The 24,518-nt window shown below is 40.4% G+C and overlaps 1 protein-coding gene across 3 annotated transcripts in view; it reads right to left on the bottom strand.

The window, feature by feature from the left end:
- Bap170 (Brahma associated protein 170kD) overlaps positions 1-24,518 on the bottom strand; it is a 160,393-nt gene that overhangs the window by 22,861 nt on the left and 113,014 nt on the right. The window contains exons 11-14 of one of the 3 annotated variants that reach the window (XM_053778790.2): positions 24,187-24,356; positions 8,025-8,394; positions 7,503-7,931; positions 2,682-2,798 (exon numbers count right to left, since the gene is read on the bottom strand). In XM_053778790.2, coding sequence (XP_053634765.2) covers positions 2,682-2,798; positions 7,503-7,931; positions 8,025-8,394; positions 24,187-24,356 — 1,086 coding nt within the window. The remainder of the gene's footprint in view (positions 1-2,681; positions 2,799-7,502; positions 7,932-8,024; positions 8,395-24,186; positions 24,357-24,518) is intronic. The other 2 variants (XM_053778791.2, XM_053778792.2) reach the window with 2 other exon arrangements.

Raw genomic sequence — 24,518 nt, 5'->3', positions numbered from 1 at the left:
TAGCTTGAAATTGAGCTCAAAGTAGCAGAACTGTTCGATTTTTGCCGATGTTCAAGAGTAAACAGATGACATCATGCGTCCAATACATGTCAACTGGTGGGTCTAATATACGGTCATGAATGCACCGACATTGTTTATACAATTATTACAATATTGAATAACAGTAAAATCTTCTATTTTTTGGTGTTATTAAAAATTCTTAATGTAAACAAAAACTCAAAATGAAATTCAACCTTAAAGCCTGGAAACATAACTAATAGAGAGAGGAAATGTTATTTTAGAGCCAGGAATGCCCTCGTTTATTCTGAACCTATGTGGAAATTGAAATATTTTAAACTTTGTGTGAAATTGGCCAAATTTCCAATTTCTGATCACTTTATTGGGTAGCTGAAATACAGGTCTCCTTCAACATTTGCATTTTCAACTTTCACAGGCTTCACACATTTGCGAATTCCCAGCCGCCAAATCATTTTTAAGTTTCCGTCACCCGTGCGTCCCTACTATCCTCCCTCTGGCCCCTACAACTGGCAGCCAGCCCGCCTGCCACTCAGTGTAGTGTTTTGTTTGTTCATTATTTGCTATTAAACTACAGTATAAATAATGTCAACCCATTCATGACTGCATACTGGAATGGCCATCCAGACAGGTATTGGATGGTGACATCATTTGTTTACTCGAACACGGCAAAATATCAAACATTTCTGCTACTGCTAATAATAATAATACGATAGAATTGAAGAAGGAAATTGTACAAAAATACGATAGTTGAAGCAGTGGTTGAGGCATCATGTGTCAGTGTGGCTTTGTTTATGCTGGAGTGAACATCAGCATCTGTGCTCTTCCAAACATTTCACAATAATTTATTGTGTTTGGTGCTTGTAGATTGAGTGTGACTGCAGTGGTGGAGGAAGTGCTAGAGGCAGTGGCAGAGGCAGTGGCAGAGGCAGTGGCAGAGGCAGTGGCAGAGGTAGAGGCAGTGGTAGAGGCAGTGGTAGAGGCAGTGGTAGAGGCAGTGGTAGAGGCAGTGGTAGAGGCAGTGGTAGAGGCAGTGGTAGAGGCAGTGGTAGAGGCAGTGGTAGAGGCAGTGGTAGAGGCAGTGGTAGAGGCAGTGGTAAAGGCAGTGGTAGAGGCTATGGTAGAGGCAGTGGTTGAGGGAGGTTTTGTGGGCGAGGGGCTTGGACTTCCAGAAGGCGTGCGTGAGCGGGTTCGATAGGAGTGAATGGAGACGAATGGTATTTGGGACCTGACGATCTGATGGAGTGTGAGCAGGGTAATATTTAGTGAAGGGATTTAGGGAAACCGGTTATTTTTATATAGCCGGGCTTGAGTCCTGGAAATGGGAAGTACAATGCCTGCACTCTAAAGGAGGGATTTGGGATATTGGCAGTTTGGACGGATATGTTGAGTATCTCTATATGTATATGCTTCTAAACTGTTGTGTTCTGAGCACCTCTGCAAAAACAGTGATTATGTGAGTAAGGTGAGTGTGTTGAATGATTTTTTTTTTTTTCAACAAGTCGGTCGTCTCCCACCGAGGCAGGGTGATGAAAGTATTTTCTTTTTGGGTCACCCTGCCTCGGTGGGAGACAGCTGACTTGTTAAAAAAAAAAATTAATAATAAATGTTAATAATAAAAATAATAATAATACGATAGAATTGAAGAAGGAAATTGTACAAAAATACGAGTGTTGAAGCAGCGGTGGAGGCAGTGGTTGAGGCATCATGAGTCAACGTGGCTTTGTTTATGCTGGAGTGAGTATTATCCTCATCGCTCTTCCAAACATTTCACACTAATTCATTGTGTTTGGTGCTTGCAGACTGAGTGCGACTGCTACATGATTAACCATGGACCCAAAGAAACTTGCTAGTGCCAGCCCTTTGGTACAGAAATTGAGAAACACGATAGAATTGAAGAAAGAAATTGTACGAAAATACGAGGCAGTGGGCCACAGTGGTTGAGGCAGTGGTATTTAATAACATACACATACATGTTATTAAACCATAACATATGTGTATATAGTACAATACTTTACAATGTTTTCGTGTATTTTATGATTGTTCATGGTTCAGTAAGTTAAGGAAGCAGTATTGTATTACATTTCCCTACAATATATTGGGGCACCAAACATTCGCGATTTTTCAACATTCGTGAGGTTCTTCATCCCCTAACCCTCACGAATGTTGAGGGATTTGGCAGTTCCCCGTGTTCAATCGATAAAATAGAAGTAATACTAGCGAAATAGCTAAAAATTTGGTCAACTGGAATAATGTAATTGGCCAAAAATAGGAGTCAAAGTGGGCAAAATTGCTGATGTGTAAATACTGCTGAAGCAATTTTGTAATTTTGTCAATTTGCCATCAAATTTCGTACTTTTTTGTTCCATTACCTTCAGTAAAAGATTCTCTACCATTTCATAAGAAAAAAAATAATTTTTTTTTTTTAAATTGTTGGACCCTCAAAGGGGTTAAAGAGATCTTATAATTTTTATTAATTTTCTCAATGTAATTTACCACAGTGTCTGAAGAATTAGATATTCCTGCTAAAAAAGTCTCCAGAGAATGTGGAAAATTACAATAAAAATGAATAAAATTTATTTTACTCATTACTACTACTGTATATGCACTTGCTAAATTCTATTCAAGATACACTGTTTCATAAATAAAAAGTAAGAAAATCCTACCTCATTACATATTCCATTGAAGGAGGTAGTTTTTCTCATTTGAGAATCACTACTGCTGTCTTGACTATTGTCTGTGTGCTGCAGCTGCAATTGTTGCTTCTGAATATTTCGTGATACCTGTAACAATCACAGCTGTTATTACTGTTAAAAGAAAAGCATTATGAGTAGTATGAGTATAGAGTGTCCACAAGAAAGAGTACCTGTATAGAGTTACATTCAGAAAATTTCATTTTATTTACTAAATTCTGTGGCTGACCTTAGGTAGCGTGAGTTGGATTAAGCTATATTACGTGAATTTTAGCACAAGGATAGGTTAGATTGCTAGGTTAGTTCTGGTGCAAAAATGAAATTTGCATTCAAAATTAATTCTTATGAATATACTCTATCAATGAAGAAGAAAATTACAACATTTTCTATTTTATAACAGTGGGTGCTCTCTCAAGTATACGGATATTAACACAATGTCACTGTCAGTTGGACATCCTCACAGCAGCCAAAAATACAGACAGGCGCATCTGTTAACTGTTCCGTGAAAGGTATACTACTACTATTTTTTTTTTTGTTATATGACAATTCACTAAACTTTCTTCTTTCTTTCAACACACCAGCCGTATCCCACTGAGGTGGGGTGGCCTGAAAGGAAAAACAAAAGTTTCTCCGCTTACATTTAGTAATATATACAGGAGAAGAGGTTACTAGCCCCTTGCTCCCGTCATTTTAGTCACCTCTTACAACATGCATGGCTTACGGAGGAAGAAATCTGTTCCACTTCCCCATGGAGATAAGAGGAAATAAACAAGAATAAGAACAAGAAAGAAAATAGAAAAAAACCCAGAGGGGTGTGTATATATATGTGCTTGTAAGTAGAAGTAGCAAGAAATACCTGAAATCTTGCATGTTCATGAGACAGAAAAAAGGACACCAGCAATCCTACCATGATGTAAAACAATTACAGGCTTTTGTTTTACACTCACTTGGCAGGACGGTAGTACCTCCCTGGGCGGTTGCTGTCTACCAACCTACTACCGATACAATTCACTAAATATACTTAATAAAATCATGTACAATATGATATACTGTACTAAATCATAGACTGTACAAATGAAAATTCTGGCTAAAATCCACATACTGTATCCAGCTTTGAAATACAGTGGAGTCAACCCTCTTCTAAAGCAACACTGCTTAAATGCCCCAAATTAAAAGCCCCCCCTTCTGTTGACATTTTCAGAAATTTATCCTCTATCTCAGCTCTCTAAAATGCAATGACAGAAAAACGCAAAACATGATGTAATACTCACGGAAATTCTAATACTCGTGTGAACTTGGAGGTTGGGGAGAATTTTACGTATCAGAGATTTCACCCAATTTGAAGGCTATTTTTTGCTAACTGCATTGGTCAAACTGACCCAATTCCTGGCTATTTTGCTAGCATGAAGATTTTTATTTTTGGCCCAAATTTTTTAGCTAAATTCTGTTATATATATATATATCATAGGTCAGTTTAAATTGATTTAACATTGCTTAAAATTTATCACATGTAATTTCAATACAGTGATCACAAGAACCTGCCCATTAACTATCAGAACTACCCTACAGTACACCCAGAATTCAGTAATTTGGCCAGTTTTACATTACTGCATTATTCAAAATGGAATTTTCTGAGAGTCCAAAACAAAATTCTAGGCATTCAGCCACTAAAGCAACCTTTCCTCTTTTCATTAATTGCATTCCAAGGCCTTTCTTATATAATTCTTGCCCTCTATTTTGAATCCATCATCATAATTAAATAATCTGTGTTTTTCCAGTTTCTCGACTAACAAACCATAACCAAGAAATCTTGGTCACTGTTTAAGATGTCCCAATACCAGACATTGTAAACTCCCAGAAAATACACTGCAGGGAATTGGAGGATCACTGCCCTTCCTAAGAAAAATCACATAAAATCAACTATTTTCACCTCTTTAAGGCCCATATGTACATCCTCCCCCACCCACACACCACCAAGCCAAACACAAGCAAAATACACACAGTAAAAGCCCAATTAATGCATGGGTTACAATCCTGAAAATCAGCACTAACAGACATTTCTCTTACTGGGCTGGACAACATAAGAGAAAAATAGGGTCAAGTTCCTTGGATCTTCAAGACAGCTTTTTTTTCTTTTTTAAATAGGCTGGAATGCTAACAAACAAATTGTACCAAACATACACTAACTTCTCACATATATATATACAAAAGATGAATACATCTGAGACAGTAATAACCAAGAAAAATGTAGTTGTACCGTAATAAAATGGTGTGGGTGGTGGTGGCTGTTCCTGTCATAGAACTCCAACAAGTTAGTAAGACAAGATCTGGTATCCCTAAACACATGCTGGTTATTGTTTATGAAACCACCTCTTTCCAAGTGCTATTTCACACTTTTCCCTTGATAAGTTACTCCATTACCTTGCAAGGTATGCTTGTTAGAAAAACAGATCTGTACTTTAACACCTCCTGTCTCCTTTGTTAAATATAGGAACTACATTTGCTATCTTTCTGACCTATTGTTACAGTCCTGTATCCATTAATTTACTGTAGATCATAGTAGTCTAAGCAATGCTTCTGCAACCTCTCACAAAATTCATTGTGACAAGTTTCTTCAACTCTTTCCTTGTTGTGTGGATGGCATTCAGTATTTTGTCAGTACCCCCTACTTCACATATTTAGTCTCTCCGATACTGCCCCAGTTTCTACTGAGAAGACCTCGTCTTTGCCAGTGTCATGTTTAAATTCTCTCTCAGCCTTTCTCCTCACCCTAGCATACTTGTTTCTGGCCAATGAGCTCATTTTTCTGTTCTCATCTGTCTTTCCTGTTTTTCTTTTTCCTCCTTGCATTTCTGGTTGAACCAAGTGATCTCTTTATTTTTATTTCAGCATCTTCTTGGTATTGAAGGTCTCCTCAGCTTCCCAGCATTTTCAAGCTAGGTACTCCATCTCATCCACTGACTTACTTTCTAATTTACTGTCCCAATAAACAACATTCAGGAGACCTCTTAACCCCTAAAAATTTCCCATTCTAAAGTCAGGCTTTCCACCTACAGTGTTTCCCTCTTATTTCCACTAAATACTCTAAAGTTCAGGACTGCATGTTCACTAGCACCCAGAGGGCTCTAATACTGTCAGATGTACCTAAGGTAAACACTAAATCGAGTCTTGTTGGCTCATCTCTCTCCATTGTCATAACATGCTGACTCAAAAGTTTCTTATACTCACTTCCATCATCTTAGCCCTCCACATTTCCAGTATCCCAGTTCTCCCAATCTATTTCCCTATGGTTAAAATCTGCCGGTATATGTAGCTTTGCTTTATCCCTAAATCCACTCCTGAGTGCTTCTACTATGATGTCAACCATCACTCATTTGTTATCCTCATATTCCTGCCTCAATTTCCTGTTATTAGGTGGCAAGTTAATCCATTAATTACTAATTATGTCACTACTTTCCTTACACATGGTATCCTGACATCTGATATAACTGTTAACTTGTCTCAGTGATAGCAATTATGTCTAGTGTGACCTCATATGTTCTTACCTTCAATTCATCGCTCATTAGATAAACTATCTGCATTAATGTACCACAGACTGATACTACTTTCCCTTACCATGTACTGGCTTATGTCTACTTCGTCTTCGTGGTGCTCATCAAACAGGAGTATGGGAGGTTGGGCTGAGATTAGTGTGGGCCTCCCTACTGGAGAAAGGGCAGGGAAGGGGATGGGGAAGGGCACAGGGAGAGTGGTGAAGAATGGAAAGTCAGCGTTAGTGATAGAGCTGGCTCAAGAGTTGGTCCAGCTAAGAAAGGGGTTGAGTTTACATCTCAAGGAGTTCCCACTCTCTCTCTGTATGTAGGAGTTTATAAGTGTGTGTGTTACTGCATGTGTACATATGTTTGTATGCCTGATTTTGATGAGTCTTATTACTTTTCCATTATAACATGGCTATACACATTATGTAGTACTGTATTATTCATATCTATAGGCACACCTAATACTACAAAATATACCTACCCAAAACAAATGATCCTATATTAATGGGAAAGGATATTTATTTTGAATCCCTACTGAGGGCTCCCAGCCCACTAAAAATACTAGCTTCCAGGGAAGTGAATTTTATAGCAGCCAGTTAATGGCAGTTTTAAAATGCCAGAAAGGACCTATTACCAACCAGACCTACACGGAGTCTGACTGCTGAGATACTCCTACAATTGTCCCAGTGACAATAAATGTCTGAAGCCCTACTGGTGGCTGTGATTGTACATGCACGCGCTCATTTGTGCACGTGCGTGTAAACACATACTCGTATATATGTATAAAACAAAAGCAGAATTTCACTTCACTATGTTAATAAAGGCTGCATTCATTAAGAGAGCATTACAGAAGAGAAAGAACTACTACAGCTTTTTTAATACAATCACCAACCATTCCTATAAACAGTAAGTCACAATTTCAAACACTTTGATTAGCATACCATTCAAGAATAGTAGTAAGTCAGTTAGTGTTAATGAAAAGTATTTCCCAAAGGCGTTATTCAGAGATTCCAACTATATCAAGAGATACACATGCAGAGCGCACACAAAACTGTTCCCAAACCACCGCCGCCGCCACCATTCCTCACATCACAAGGGAGGAACAAGACCAGACCAGAGACAGGCCAGCACCAGGCACCAAAGCTGCAGTACAGCCACAGGGGGCAGGAGCACCAGGTGAGCAGCAGTAGCGTAGCTTCCCTTCACCACCAGAGCCTGGCTCTTCTTGTTAATGGGTAGACAACAACAGTGTTACCTGTACTGGTGATGGTGGTAGCTGGTGTGGTCCATGCTGGCCCCCAAGACCCCCTACAAGACCCCCTGACACAACCTGCATCCCAGGGGAGGATCCAATGCCTGTAGGACTCAGCATGGGTCCCAAGGGCCCTGGAGGACCCTGGGATAGTGCTTGTACGAATGATACAGCACCTGTGGTCCCCCTGGGTTGCTGTGGTGTGGAGGAAACAAGAAGGGGTCGTGAATGGGGAGACTGGTGGGGGTGGAGAGGGTCCATGCTGCCTGCCTGACCTACTCCCACTGGGGTTACCTTGTTGGCCAAAAGACTCTTGATAAGAGCAGAATTATCTGTTCTGCTGCCTGCTTGAACTTGTTGTGACTGCTGTGAGGATTGTTGTTGCTGTGTACTGCTATACACACCTTGAGACATGGTACCACTCACCATGCCCTTCAATGCAAACAAGTCCCTTATTAGTCACTTGACCTCCGGTATAGAACAAAATAACTACAAAGAAAAATAGTAATAAAAAACCAGTCTTACCTGTGGTGGTCTGACAGGCGGTGGTGGGGACGGTCTGAGTGGTGCAGACAGCTGAGCTTTCAAGATAGGTGAAGATGGGGATATGATGGTATCAGTTTGAGCTGTCGTGGCTGAAACTAACTGGGGAGAGCCTAAAATGGACCCAAGAGTTCTTCCTTCAGTGACCTGAGCATTAATTGTATTAACAGCAGGAATTACTGGAGTCGGTGTATATACAGGAATACCACTATTTAGTCTTATGCCCTTCCTCTTATCAGGCATGGGTGGAACAACAATGCCATCCCGTCGTCTAATGCCATTGTAGTGCCACTTTTCTGACCCTTCGTCCACTGGTCGTCGACTGGGCCCAACTCCAGTCCCAAACACTTTCCTATTGGCATTGGAAAAAATAAAAAAAATATGTACAAATACTTTCTTTATCCAAGTTCAACAAACAAGGCTAGTCACTGAATCTGTATTTACATTATTCACACTTCTATCATCAATACATCTTTCCTTAACTGTCAAAAACAAACTTAAAAATCAATAAATGTGACTAATAAGTATGTTAAGATCAAAAGATAATTGAATGAAAAGATAACATATACATATACAGTGGACCCTCGAGTTTCGGCAGCCTCGACTTTCGTAAAATTCGACCTTCGGCGAGTTTTTTTTGGCAAAATTTGGCCTCGAGTTTCGTGATTAGACTCGTGTTTCGGCGACCGTCCGGTACCCGTTGGCACATCACCCCACACACCAAGCCAGTCTCCCACACCATTCACGCTCAGTGTGTCACTGTCTACCAACGCGTGACCATCACCCCGCGGGTTCATACAATACATTTCATAATAATCCATTATTTTTTGTGCTTGCAACTGCTAAATAAGTCATCATGGACCCAAGGAAAGCTAGTGCAAGCCCTTTGGTAAATAAAGTGAGGAACACGATCCAGAGGGATTTTGAAGAGTCTGAGGCAGGCCCTGTCCTTGCCGACCCTCTGCCTGTTGTGGAAGGTGTTGGGGCATTGGGCAAGTCCATGGGGATGGAGGTGAGTGACGGGAATATGGAAGAGTTGGTGGAGGACCACAGGGAAGAGCTAACCACTGATGAACTGCAAGAGCTTCAACTGGAACAGCATCAGACCACAGCCGAGGAACTTGCTTCAGAGGAGGAGGAAGAGGGAGTGGATGAGGTGCCTTCTTCAAAGATTAAGGAGATTTGTGCCATGTGGAATGAGTTGCAAAGTTTTGTTGAAAAGTATCATCATGACAGAGCTGAAACAAGCCATATCTGCAACATGTACAATGACAGTGTTGCGTCCCACTTCAGGAAAATCTTTAAGAAACGCCAGAAAAAGACCTCTCTGGACAGATATTTTGTGCGACAGGGGTACAGTGACTCTCAAGTTGTTCCCAGTGGCATTAAAAGAAGAAGGGAAGTAATACCAGATAAGGACTTGCTACTTAAAGTCCTAATGGAAGGAGATTCTCCTTCCAAACAATAGTGTACACCTTCCTCCTATCCCCTCCTCCCGTCTTCCATCCACCCAGAAGTCTTCAGTAAAGGTAAGTGTAATATTATTATTTTTTATATGCATGTACTTGATTTCTCATTGATTTCAGTATATAAATCTATTTAATTTGAAAAAAATATTTTATTTTAATATTTTTGGGTGGCTGAAATGGATTAATTTTTTTTTTTTTATCACACTGGCCGATTCCCACCAAGGCAGGGTGGCCCGAAAAAGAAAAACTTTCACCATCATTCACTCCATCACTGTCTTGCCAGAAGGGTGCTTTACACTACAGTTTTTAAACTGCAGCATTAACACCCCTCCTTCAGAGTGCAGGCACTGTACTTCCCATCTCCAGGACTCAAGTCCGGCCTGCCGGTTTCCCTGAACCCCTTCATAAATGTTACTTTGTTCACACTCCAACAGCACGTCAAGTATTAAAAACCATTTGTCTCCATTCACTCCTATCAAACACGCTCACGCATGCCTGATGGAAGTCCAAGCCCCTCGCAAACAAAACCTCCTTTACCCCCTCTCTCCAACCTTTCCTAGGCCGACCCCTACCCCGCCTTCCTTCCACTACAGACTGATACACTCTTGAAGTCATTCTGTTTCGCTCCATTCTCTCTACATGTCTGAACCACCTCAACAACCCTTCCTCAGCCCTCTGGACAACAGTTTTGGTAATCCCGCAATTTCCATTATTTCTTATGAGGAAAATGGTTTCGAGTTTCGTGAATTTCGACTTTCGGCAGGCTCTATGAAACGGATTAATCATGAAACTCGGGGATCCACTGTATATACATTTTTTTTTTTCAGAGGTAAGACAGAATGTAGGATTGTGGATGAGCAAGGAGGTTTTAGAGTAGGTAGGGGATGTGTAGATCAAGTGTTTACATTGAAGCATATATGTGAACAGTATTCAGATAAAGGTAGGGAAGTTTTAATTGCATTTATGGATTTAGAAAAGGCATATGATAGAGTGGATAGGGGAGCAATGTGGCAGATGTTGCAAGTACAGTGGACCCCCGGTTTACGATCAGCTCCCAATGCGACAAATTATGCAAGTGTATTTATGTAAGTGCGTTTGTATGTGTATGTTTGGGGGTCTGAAATGGACTAATCTAATTCACAATATTCCTTTTTTTTTTTTTTATTATCACACCGGCCGATTCCCACCAAGGCAGGGTGGCCCGAAAAAGAAAAACTTTCACCATCATTCACTCCATCACTGTCTTGCCAGAAGGGTGCTTTACACTACAGTTTTTAAACTGCAACATTAACACCCCTCCTTCAGAGTGCAGGCACTGTACTTCCCATCTCCAGGACTCAAGTCCGGCCTGCCGGTTTCCCTGAATCCCTTCATAAATGTTACTTTGCTCACACTCCAACAGCACGTCAAGTATTAAAAACCATTTGTCTCCATTCACTCCTATCAAACACGCTCAAGCATGCCTGCTGGAAGTCCAAGCCCCTCGCACACAAAACCTCCTTTACCCCCTCCCTCCAACCCTTCCTAGGCCGACCCCTACCCCGCCTTCCTTCCACTACAGACTGATACACTCTTGAAGTCATTCTGTTTCGCTCCATTCTCTCTACATGTCCGAACCACCTCAACAACCCTTCCTCAGCCCTCTGGACAACAGTTTTGGTAATCCCGCACCTCCTCCTAACTTCCAAACTACGAATTCTCTGCATTATATTCACACCACACATTGCCCTCAGACATGACATCTCCACTGCCTCCAGCCTTCTCCTCGCTGCAACATTCATCACCCACGCTTCACACCCATATAAGAGCGTTGGTAAAACTATACTCTCATACATTCCCCTCTTTGCCTCCAAGGACAAAGTTCTTTGTCTCCACAGACTCCTAAGTGCACCACTCACTCTTTTTCCCTCATCAATTCTATGATTCACCTCATCTTTCATAGACCCATCCGCTGACACGTCCACTCCCAAATATCTGAATACGTTCACCTCCTCCATACTCTCTCCCTCCAATCTGATATTCAATCTTTCATCACCTAATCTTTTTGTTATCCTCATAACCTTACTCTTTCCTGTATTCACCTTTAATTTTCTTCTTTTGCACACCCTACCAAATTCATCCACCAATCTCTGCAACTTCTCTTCAGAATCTCCCAAGAGCACAGTGTCATCAGCAAAGAGCAGCTGTGACAACTCCCACTTTGTGTGTGATTCTTTATCTTTTAACTCCACGCCTCTTGCCAAGACCCTCGCATTTACTTCTCTTACAACCCCATCTATAAATATATTAAACAACCACGGTGACATCACACATCCTTGTCTAAGGCCTACTTTTACTGGGAAAAAATTTCCCTCTTTCCTACATACTCTAACTTGAGCCTCACTATCCTCGTAAAAACTCTTCACTGCTTTCAGTAACCTACCTCCTACACCATACACTTGCAACATCTGCCACATTGCCCCCCTATCCACCCTGTCATACGCCTTTTCCAAATCCATAAATGCCACAAAGACCTCTTTAGCCTTATCTAAATACTGTTCACTTATATGTTTCACTGTAAACACCTGGTCCACACACCCCCTACCTTTCCTAAAGCCTCCTTGTTCATCTGCTATCCTATTCTCCGTCTTACTCTTAATTCTTTCAATTATAACTCTACCATACACTTTACCAGGTACACTCAACAGACTTATCCCCCTATAATTTTTGCACTCTCTTTTATCCCCTTTGCCTTTATACAAAGGAACTATGCATGCTCTCTGCCAATCCCTAGGTACCTTACCCTCTTCCATACATTTATTAAACAATTGCACCAACCACTCCAAAACTATATCCCCACCTGCTTTTAACATTTCTATCTTTATCCCATCAATCCCGGCTGCCTTACCCCCTTTCATTTTACCTACTGCCTCACGAACTTCCCCCACACTCACAACTGGCTCTTCCTCACTCCTACAAGATGTTATTCCTCCTTGCCCTATACACGAAATCACAGCTTCCCTATCTTCATCAACATTTAACAATTCCTCAAAATATTCCTTCCATCTTCCCAATACCTCTAACTCTCCATTTAATAACTCTCCTCTCCTATTTTTAACTGACAAATCCATTTGTTCTCTAGGCTTTCTTAACTTGTTAATCTCACTCCAAAACTTTTTCTTATTTTCAACAAAATTTGTTGATAACATCTCACCCACTCTCTCATTTGCTCTCTTTTTACATTGCTTCACCACTCTCTTAACCTCTCTCTTTTTCTCCATATACTCTTCCCTCCTTGCATCACTTCTACTTTGTAAAAACTTCTCATATGCTAACTTTTTCTCCCTTACTACTCTCTTTACATCATCATTCCACCAATCGCTCCTCTTCCCTCCTGCACCCACTTTCCTGTAACCACAAACTTCTGCTGAACACTCTAACACTACATTTTTAAACCTACCCCATACCTCTTCGACCCCATTGCCTATGCTCTCATTAGCCCATCTATCCTCCAATAGCTGTTTATATCTTACCCTAACTGCCTCCTCTTTTAGTTTATAAACCTTCACCTCTCTCTTCCCTGATGCTTCTATTCTCCTTGTATCCCATCTACCTTTTACTCTCAGTGTAGCTACAACTAGAAAGTGATCTGATATATCTGTGGCCCCTCTATAAACATGTACATCCTGAAGTCTACTCAACAGTCTTTTATCTACCAATACATAATCCAACAAACTACTGTCATTTCGCCCTACATCATATCGTGTATACTTATTTATCCTCTTTTTCTTAAAATATGTATTACCTATAACTAAACCCCTTTCTATACAAAGTTCAATCAAAGGGCTCCCATTATCATTTACACCTGGCACCCCAAACTTACCTACCACACCCTCTCTAAAAGTTTCTCCTACTTTAGCATTCAAGTCCCCTACCACAATTACTCTCTCACTTGGTTCAAAGGCTCCTATACATTCACTTAACATCTCCCAAAATCTCTCTCTCTCCTCTGCATTCCTCTCTTCTCCAGGTGCATACACGCTTATTATGACCCACTTCTCGCATCCAACCTTTACTTTAATCCACATAATTCTTGAATTTACACATTCATATTCTCTTTTCTCCTTCCATAACTGATCATTTAACATTACTGCTACCCCTTCCTTTGCTCTAACTCTCTCAGATACTCCAGATTTAATCCCATTTATTTCCCCCCACTGAAACTCTCCTACCCCCTTCAGCTTTGTTTCGCTTAGGGCCAGGACATCCAACTTCTTTTCATTCATAACATCAGCAATCATCTGTTTCTTGTCATCCGCACTACATCCACGCACATTTAAGCAACCCAGTTTTATAAAGTTTTTCTTCTTCTCTTTTTTAGTAATTGTATACAGGAGAAGGGGTTACTAGCCCATTGCTCCCGGCATTTTAGTCGCCTCATACGACACGCATGGCTTACGGAGGAAAGATTCTATTCCACTTCCCCATGGACAATAGAAGAAATAAAAAAGAACAAGAGCTATTTAGAAAAAGGAGAAAAACCTAGATGTATGTATATATATATATGCATGTGCGTGTCTGTGAAGTGTGACCAAAGTGTTAGTAGGAGTAGCAAGATATCCCTGTTATCTTAGCGTGTTTATGAGACAGAAAAAGAAACCAGCAATCCTACCATCATGCAAAACAATTACAGGTTTTTGTTTCACAGTCATCTGGCAGGACGGTAGTACTTCCCTGGGTGGTTGCTGTCTACCAACCTACTACCTATGGGAACAAATTCGATCAGTACTGGTACCTGAACATACTTCTGGAATGAAATGATATCGTAAACCGGGGGTCCACTGTATATGGAATAGGTAGACAGGGATGTGTAATGTCACCATGGTTGTTTAATATATTTATAGATGGGGTTGTAAAAGAAGTAAATGCTTGGGTGTTCGGGAGAGGGGTAGGATTAAATTATGGGGAATCAAATACAAAATGGGAATTGACACAGCTGCTTTTTGCTGAAGATACTGTGCTTATGGGAGATTCTAAAAAAAAATTGCAAAGGTTAGTGGATGAGTTTGGGAGTGTGTGTAAAGGTAGAAAGTTGACAGTGAACATAGAAAAGAGTAAGGTGATGAGGGTATAAAATGATTTAGATAAAGAAAAATTGGATATCAAACTGGGGAAGAGTAGTATGAAAGAAGTGAATGTTTTTAGATATTTGCGAGTTGACGTGTCAGCAGATGGATTTATGAAGGATGAGGTTAATGATAGAATTGATGAAGGAAAAAAGGCGAGTGGTGCGTCGAGATATACGTGGAGACAAAAAAAACGTTATCTATGGAGGCAAAGAAGGGAATGTATGAAAATATAGTAGTACCAACATTCTTATATAGGTGTGAAGCTTGGGTTGTAAATGCTGCCGTGAGGAGGCGGTTGGAGGCAGTGGAGATGTCCTGTCTAAGGGCAATGTGTGGTGTAAATATTATGCAGAAAATTCGGAGTATGGAAATTAGGAGAAGGTGTGGAGTTAATAAAAGTATTAGTCAGAGGGCTGAAGAGGGTTTGTTGAGGTGGTCTGGTCATTTAGAGAGAATGGCTCAAAGTAGAATGACATGGAGAACGTATAAATCTGTAGGGGAAGGAAGGCGGGGTAGGGGTCGTCCTCGAAAAGGTTGGAGGGAGGGGGTAAAGGAGGTTTCGTGGGTGAGGGGCTTGGACTTCCAGCAAGCGTGATTGAGCATGTTAGATAGGAGTGAATGGAGAAGAATTGTATTTGGGACCTGACGAGCTGTTGGAGTGTGAGCAGGGTAATATTTAGTGAAGGGATTCAGGGAGACCGGTTATTTTTATATAGCCGGACTTGAGTCCTGGAAATAGGAAGTACAATGCCTGCACTTTAAAGGAGGGGTTTGGGATATTGGCAGTTTGGAGGGATAAGTTGTGTATCTCTATACGTATATGCTTCTAAACTGTTGTATTCTGAGCACCTCTGCAAAAACAGTGATTATGTGTGAGGTGAAAGTGTTGAATGATGATGAAAGTATTTTCTTTATGGGGATTTTCTTTCTTTTTGGGTCACCCTGCCTCGGTGGGAGACGGCCGACTTGCTATAAAAAAAAAAATCGGCCATCTCCCACTGAGGCAGGGTGACCCAAAAAGAAAATACTTTCATCATCATACAATACTTTCACCTCACACATAATCACTGTTTTTGCAGAGGTGCTCAGAATACAACAGTTTAGAAGCATATACGTATAAAGATACACAACATATCCCTCCAAACTGCCAATATCCCAAACCCCTCCTTTAAAGTGCAGGGTTTGTACTTCCCATTTCCAGGACTCAAGTCCGGCTATATAAAAATAACCGGTTTCCCTGAATCCCTTCACTAAATTTTACCCTGCTCACACTCCAACAGCTCGTCAGCTCCCAAATACCATTCGTCTCCATTCATTCCTATCTAAGACACACACGCTCGCTTGCTGGAAGTCCAAGCCCCTCGCCCACAAAACCTCCTTTACCCACTCCCTCCAACCTTTTCGAGGATGACCCCTACCCCTCCCTTCCCCTACAGATTTATACGCTCTCCATGTTATTCTACTTTGATCTATTCTCTCTAAATGACCAAACCACCTCCACAACCCCTCTGACTAATACTTTCATTAACTCCATACCTCCTAATTTCCATACACTGCCCTTAGATAGGACGACATCGCCTCCTCGCTGCAGCATATACAACCCAAAATTCACACCCATATAAGAGTGTTGGTACTACTATACTTTCATACATTCCCTTCTTTGCCTCCATAGATAACGTTTTTTTGTTTTCACATATACCTCAACGCACCACTCACCTTTTTTGCTTCATCAATTCTATGGTTAACCTCATACTTCATAAATCCATCTGCTGACACGTCAACTCCCAAATATCTGAAAACATTCACTTCTTCCAAACTATTTATTTATTTTTATTATCACACTGGCCGATTCCCACCAAGGCAGGGTGGCCCGAAAAAGAAAAACTTTCACCATCATTCACTCCATCACTGTCTTGCCAGAAGGGTGCTTTACACTACAGTTTTTAAACTGCAACATTAACGCCCCTCCTTCAGAGTGCAGGCACTGTACTTCCCATCTCCAGGACTCAAGTCCGGCCTGCCGGTTTCCCTGAACCCCTTCATAAATGTTACTTTGCTCACACTCCAACAGCACGTCAAGTATTAAAAACCATTTGTCTCATTTCACTCCTATCAAACACGCTCACGCATGCCTGCTGGAAGTCCAAGCCCCTCGCACACAAAACCTCCTTTACCCCCTCCCTCCAACCTTTCCTAGGCCGACCCCTACCCCGCCTTCCTTCCACTACAGACTGATACACTCGAAGTTATTCCGTTTCGCTCCATTCTCTCCACATGTCCGAACCACCTCAACAACCCTTCCTCAGCCCTATGGACAACAGTTTTGGTAATCCCGCACCTCCTCCTAACTTCCAAACTACGAATTCTCTGCATTATATTCACACCACACATTGCTCTCAGACATGACATCTCCACTGCCTCCAGCCTTCTCCTCGCTGCAACATTCATCACCCATGCTTCACACCCATATAAGAGCATTGGTAAAACTATACTCTCATACATTCCCCTCTTTGCCTCCAAGGACAAAGTTCTTTGTCTCCACAGACTCCTAAATGCACCACTCACCCTTTTCCCCTCATCAATTCTATGATTCACCTCATCTTTCATAGACCCATCCGCTGACACGTCCACTCCCAAATACCTGAATACATTCACCTCCTCCATACTCTCTCCCTCCAATCTGATATCCAATCTTTCATCACCTAATCTTTTTGTTATCCTCATAACCTTACTCTTTCCTGTATTCACTTTCAATTTTCTTCTTTTGCACACCCTACCAAATTCATCCACCAATCTCTACAACTTCTCTTCAGAATCTCCCAAGAGCACAGTGTCATCAGCAAAGAGCAACTGTGACAACTCCCACTTTATGTGTGATTCTTTATCTTTTAACTCCACGCCTCTTGCCAAGACCCTCGCATTTACTTCTCTTACAACCCCATCTATAAATATATTAAACAACCACGGTGACATCACACATCCTTGTCTAAGGCCTACTTTTACTGGGAAATAATTTCCTTCTTTCCTACATACTCTAACTTGAGCCTCACTATCCTCGTAAAAACTCTTCACTGCTTTCAGTAACCTACCTCCTACACCATACACCTGCAACATCTGCCACATTGCCCCCCTATCCACCCTGTCATACGCCTTTTCCAAATCCATAAATGCCACAAAGACCTCTTTAGCCTTATCTAAATACTGTTCACTTATATGTTTCACTGCAAACACCTGGTCCACACACCCCCTACCTTTCCTAAAGCCTCCTTGTTCATCTATCCTATTCTCCGTCTTACTCTTAATTCTTTCAATAATAACTCTACCATACACTCTGCCAGGTATACTCAACAGACTTATCCCCCTATAATTTTTGCACTCTCTTTTATCCCCTTTGCCTTTATACAAAGGAACTATGCATGCTCTCTGCCAATCCCTAGGTACCTTACCCTCTTCCATACATTTATTAAATAATTGCACCAACCACTCCAAAATTATATCCCCACCGGCTTTTAACATTTCTATCTTTATCCCATCAATCCCGGCTGCCTTACCCCCTTTCATTTTACCTACTGCCTAACGAACTTCCCCCACACTCACAACTGGCTCTTCCTCACTCCTACAAGATGATGTTCCTCCTTGCCCTATACACGAAATCACAGCTTCCCTATCTTCATCAACATTTAACAATTCCTCAAAATATTCCCTCCATCTTCCCAATACCTCTAACTCTCCATTTAATAACTCTCCTCTCCTATTTTTAACTGACAAATCCATTTGTTCTCTAGGCTTTCTTCCAAACTACTACTCTTCCATTTGATATCCAATTTTTCTTTATCTATCTTCTCTATGTTCACTTTCAACTTTCTACCTTTACACACACTCCCAAACCTGTCCACTAATCTTTGCAACTTTTCTTTAGAATCTCCCATAAGCACAGCATCATCAGCAAAAAGTAACTGTCAATTCCCATTTTGCATTTGATTCCCCACAATTTAATCCCACCCCTTTCCCCAACACCCTAGCATTTACTTTTTTTACAACCCCACGGTGATATTACACATCCCTGCCTAAGACCTACTTTTACAGCTAAGTAATTTCCCTCTCTTCTACATACCCTAACCTGAGCCTCAATATCCTCATAAAAACTCTTTACAGCATTCAGTAACTTACTACCTATTCCATATACATGTACTTGCAACATCTGCCACATTGCTCCCCTATCCACTCTATCATATGCCTTTTCTAAATCCATAAATGTAATGAACACTTCCCTACCTTTATCTAAATACTGTTCAAATATATGCTTCAATGTAAACACTTGATCTACACATCCCCTACCTACTCTAAAACCTCCATGCTCATCCGCAATTCAACATTATGTCTTACCTCTAATTCTTTCAATAATAACCCTACCGTACACTTTACCTGGTATACTTGGTAAACTTTTTTTTTTTTTTTTAACAAGTCGGCCGTCTCCCACCGAGGCAGGGTGACCCAAAAAGAAAATACTTTCATCATCATTCAACTCTTTCACCTCACTCACACATAATCGCTGTTTTTGCAGAGGTGCTCAGAACACAACAGCTTAGAAGCATATACGTATAAAGATACACAACTTATCCCTCCGAACCGTCAATATCCCGAACCCCTCCTTTATAGTGCAGGCATTGTACTTCCCATTTCCAGGACTCAAGTCTAGCTATATAAAAATAACTGATATCCCTGAATCCCTTCACTAAATATTACCCTGCTCACACTCCAACAGCTCGTCAGGTCCCAAATACCATTCGTCTCCATTCATTCCTATCTAAGACACACACGCTCTCTTGCTGGAAGTCCAAGCCCCTCGCCCACAAAATCTCCTTTACCCCCTCTCTCCAACCCTTTCGAGGACGACCCCTACCCCTCCTTCCTTCCCCTATAGATTTATATGCTTTCCATGTCATTCTACTTTGATCCATTCTCTCTAAATGACCCAACCACCTCAACAACCCCTCTTCTGCCCTCTGACTAATGCTTTTATTAACTCCACACCTTCTCCTAATTTCCATGCTCCGAATTTTCTGCATAATATTTACACCACACACTGCCCTTAGACAGGACGTCTCCACTGCCTCCAACCGTCTCCTCGCTGCTGCATTTACCACCCAAGCTTCACATCCATATAAGAGTGTTGGTACTACTATACTTTCATACATTCTCTTCTTTGCCTCCATAGATAATGTTTTGTCTCCACATATACCTCAATGCACCACTCACCTTTTTTCCCTCATCAATTCTATGATTAACCTCATCCTTCATAAATCCATCCGCCGACACGTCAACTCCCAAGTATCTGAAAACATTCACTTCTTCCATACTCCTCCTCCCCAATTTGATATCCAATTTTTCTTTATCTAAATCATTTGATACCCTCATCACCTTACTCTTTTCTATGTTCACTTTCAACTTTCTACCTTTACACACATTCCCAAACTCATCCACTAACCTTTGCAATTTTTCTTTAGAATCTCCCATAAGCACAGTATCATCAGCAAAAAGTAACTCGCTTCCCATTTTGTATTTAATTCCCCATAATTTAATCCCACCCCTCTCCCGAACACCCTAGCATTTACTTCTTTTACAACCCCATCTATAAATATATTAAACAACCATGGTGACATTACACATCCCTGTCTAAGACCTACTTTTACCGGGAAGTATTCTCCCTCTCTTCTACACACCCTAACCTGAGCCTCACTATCCTCATAAAAACTCTTAACAGCATTTAGTAACTTACTACCTATTCCATATACTTGCATTCATACATTTATTAAACAAAAATAGCAACCACTCCAACACTATATCCCCCCCTGCTTTTAACATTTCTGTCATGATCCCATCAGTTCCAGTTGCTTTACCCCCTTTCATTCTACGTAATGCCTCACGTACCTCCCCTACACTTACATTCTGCTCTTCTTCACTCCTAAAAGATAGTATACCTCCCTGACCAGTGCATGAAATTACCGCGTCCCTTTCTTCCTGAACATTCATAAGTTCCTCAAAATATTCTTGCCATCTACCTAATACCTCCATCTTCCTATGTACTAACTCCCCTACTCTGTTTTTAACTGACAAATCCATAGTCCAAAATTTTTTCTTATTTTCATTAAATTTTTTTGACAGTGCCTCTCCCACTCTATCATCTGCTCTCCTTTTGCACTCTCTCACCACTCTCTTTACCTTTCTTTTACTCTCCATATACTCTGTTCTTCTTATAACACTTCTGCTTTGTAAAAGCCTCTCATAAGCTACCTTTTTCTCTTTTATCAAACCCTTTACTTTATCATTCCACCAATCACTCCTCTTTCCTCCTGCCCCCACCCTCCTATAACCACAAACTTCTGCATTTTTAAAACTATTCCAACCCTCTTCAACCCCCCCACTACTCATCTTTGCACTAGCCCACCTTTCTGCCAATAGTTGCTTATATCTGACCCGAACTTCCTCCTCCCTTAGTTTATACACTTTCACCTCCCTCTTACTTGTTGTTGCCACCTTCCTCTTTTCCCATCTACCTCTTACTCTAACTGTAGCTACAACTAAATAATGATCCAATATATCAGTTGCCCTCTATAAACATGTACATCCTGAAGCCTACTCATCAACCTTTTATCCACCAATACATTATCTAACAAACTACTTTCATTACGTGCTGTATTATGCCTTGTATATTTATTTATCCTCTTTTTCGTAAAATATTTATTACTTATTACCAAACCTCTTTCTACACAATTCAATTAAAGGCTCCCCATTTTCATTTACCCCTGATACCCCAAATTTACCCACTACTCCCTCCACAACATTTTTACCCACTTTAGCATTGAGATCCCCAACTACAAGTACTCTTGCACTTGGTTCAAAACTCCCCATGCACTCACTTAACATTTCCCAAAATCTCTCTCTCCTCTATACTTCTATCTTCTCCAGGTGCATAAACAATTACTATAACTCACTTTTCACATCTAACCCTTATTTTACTCCACATTAAAAAATATTAAAATTTTAAAAAATATTTGTACATAAGGGCCCTGCTTTACGACGTTCTGCTAATATGGACATTACAAATTATGAGCAAAACTCACTATATGGCTCCCCCACCTGACTTTCTAATATGGTCACCGTGCACCACACGGTTTTACATTCTCTGTGAGCACTGCGTCTCTCCATTATGTCTGGAAACTCCAAAATTTCAAGTATTTTAAAGTTACACACTGTGCTGGTGTGCAGGTACACATTAAAATCACTAAGAGTGTCTTATTAGTCTTGAGGACACCACATTAATAATGATAATATAATACACAATAATCAGTGAGGCGCATTAATTGCTCCAGGGTGCTTTAAATATTGTAGTATATTACGTGTGGGGGGGGCCTGGTTGGCTACCATACCTCCCACACCTGACTTTTTACAATAAGTATGTACTACTCACCTGTCACCCTACATTAAGACTACAAATATCTGAAGATAAATAACGAGTGTACTGTGTGTGTATTTTACTTTTTATTGTTTTTAATGCCTAGTTCTATTGCTAATTTAATATAAATAGTGTAAACTTATCTGGAATTTATATACATTAATAAGTGTAAAACTGTAGTGTAAAGCACCCTTCTGGTAAGACAGTGATGGAGTGAATGATGGTGAAAGTTTTTCTTTTTCGGGCCACCCTGCCTTGGTGGGAATCAGCCAGTGTGATGATAAAATAAATAATAAAAATAATAAGTGTAAAAAAATGGTGTTCTGCTTTCCAGCAATGTCTGCTTTTAGGCGGTAGCCTGGTAACCTAACCTGCCGTATAAGTGGGGCCCTACTGTGTGTGGTTTTGCCTTAGTTTATTTTTAACATAATTAACTTTACCATAACTTTATTGAACCTAGCATTTAAAAAAAAACCTAAGGAAGGAGGATTACAACTTTGCCCAAACAAGACTCCCTGGAGCTTGACCAACACAAATAAAACTAATGGATATTATCAAATTTATCTGTATATTTAAGGTGGAGGGAAGGGGGTAAAAGAGGTTGTGTGTGCAAGGAACTTAGACATCCAGCAGGCATGTGTGAGCATGTTAGATAGGAGTGAATGGCTTTTGGGACTTGAGCTGTTGGAGTGTAAACAGGGTAATATTTTGTGAATGGATTCAGGGAAAATTGTTAGCCAGACTCAAGTCCTGGAGGTGGGAAATACAATGCCTGCACTTTCAAGGAGGCGTTTGGAATATTTGCTGTTTGGAGTGACAACTGAACTGTCATATCTGCGTGCCTCTGCTAAGAAAGTGAATATGTGTGAAAGATGGGCCACCCTACCTCGATGGGAGATGACTGGTGTGTTTGAGGGGGGTGGGGGGGTTATTGAGTGTAGCGTTTGTTCTAGATACACAGTGGAAGTAGAGACTGAGTATGCACTAGGAGCGGAATGTGAACAAGTCGGCTTGCTATTTTTTCCTTAAAAAATTTATCCTAAAAAACCTCAACCCATATAAGCATATATGGGACAGACAGGCCCCTCTTTACAGCATTTTGTTAATGTAGCGGCTTTCCACTGTATCCATTCTTTGTTTATTCAGACTTCCTACAATAAATATATTCACCACTCACTATAAGCTAAGGATGAAAATATTCTAAGGTAAGTAATGTGTGTACTGTGTATGCATGTTTTGGACCTAGCTCTATTGCTCATTTAATATGCAAGTGTAAACATGTTACCAGGCTTTTATATACATTTAAACAAGGAAAAATGAGTTACGTTTCATTTTACAGCACTTTTTCTTTACAACAGTAGTCCAGAACCTAACCTGTTATATAAGTGGGGCCCTCCAGTATTTCTATTATAATTGCACTTTAACCCCTGCACATGCAACATTTGGTTCCTGGCATCAGTCTAGTTCATTTCACATTACTGCTCTTGCTTTGGCTCTGTTTCTTGTTTGGGTGCAATTTTCAATTTTCATTACTATTCTTGGTCCAAATGCTCTCCTGGTAAAAGGTCTTTTCTAGTCTACTCTGTTTCTGCCTTGGAATATTTCTGGTTACAATAGTGACCCTTCTGCCTTTCTGTGATGGTTTGGTTATGTAAAAAATATCCTGGGGCAGAAAGTGAAGATATTATGCAAGATAATGTAGAAACTACAGATTAAAAAAATAAAAAAAAAAGTTGAAAGATGTGCAAATTTACCTACTGAATGTTAAGGATTTTGCACAAGATTCTGCTATGAAAAGTAGCTTTTGGCAAAGTATTCTGAGACTGGAATAAATTATAGGTCTCACCTAAAGAATCTCCTTAGCAAGCATAGTGTACAATGTAGTGCTGTAGCTGTTAGAAGACTATTTACTGTATTTCAATACGACACTGCAAGTGATCCATCTCATATCTTGTGGGAAAGCAAGAATAGATAGTAAACAAAGAGAAATGATAAACTGCAATCATTTCTGGATTTCAAATGTGTTCTTTCCAAAGCTTTACATATTCTCTCTCCTCTGAATAAGGCTCATGTTTCCCAGTCTAAATTACTGTATGTACTGCAGCTCTTACCTTACACAATTTGAAAGGAGAACTGGATTCAGTCCCTGTTTGCGGCCCATAGAATGCATAGAAGCTGCAAAATGACGATACACTATTGCTTGTTCTATGGCATTTCCTTGACAAGCTTCATAATTCTTCATAACCCATTCTTTAACAAACTCTTCAACTTCTGGTGGAACCTGTTAATTATATTTCTTTCAGAGTTCAATAAAAAAAAATTTCTCTGGGCAAATTCACTCTCAGACTTTAATTCCATTTAATTTCCAGATTTATTCAAATACAAAAATACATATTGTAGCACTTACTAATACAAATGACATCAAAATAAGACCACATTAAGT

The sequence above is a fragment of the Cherax quadricarinatus genome, chromosome 32, assembly GCF_038502225.1.
Source record: "Cherax quadricarinatus isolate ZL_2023a chromosome 32, ASM3850222v1, whole genome shotgun sequence".
In the NCBI taxonomy this organism is placed as follows: Eukaryota; Metazoa; Arthropoda; class Malacostraca; order Decapoda; family Parastacidae; genus Cherax; species Cherax quadricarinatus.
The sequence above is the reverse complement of the archived record's forward strand: the minus strand, read 5'-3'. Positions and strand labels throughout refer to the sequence as shown.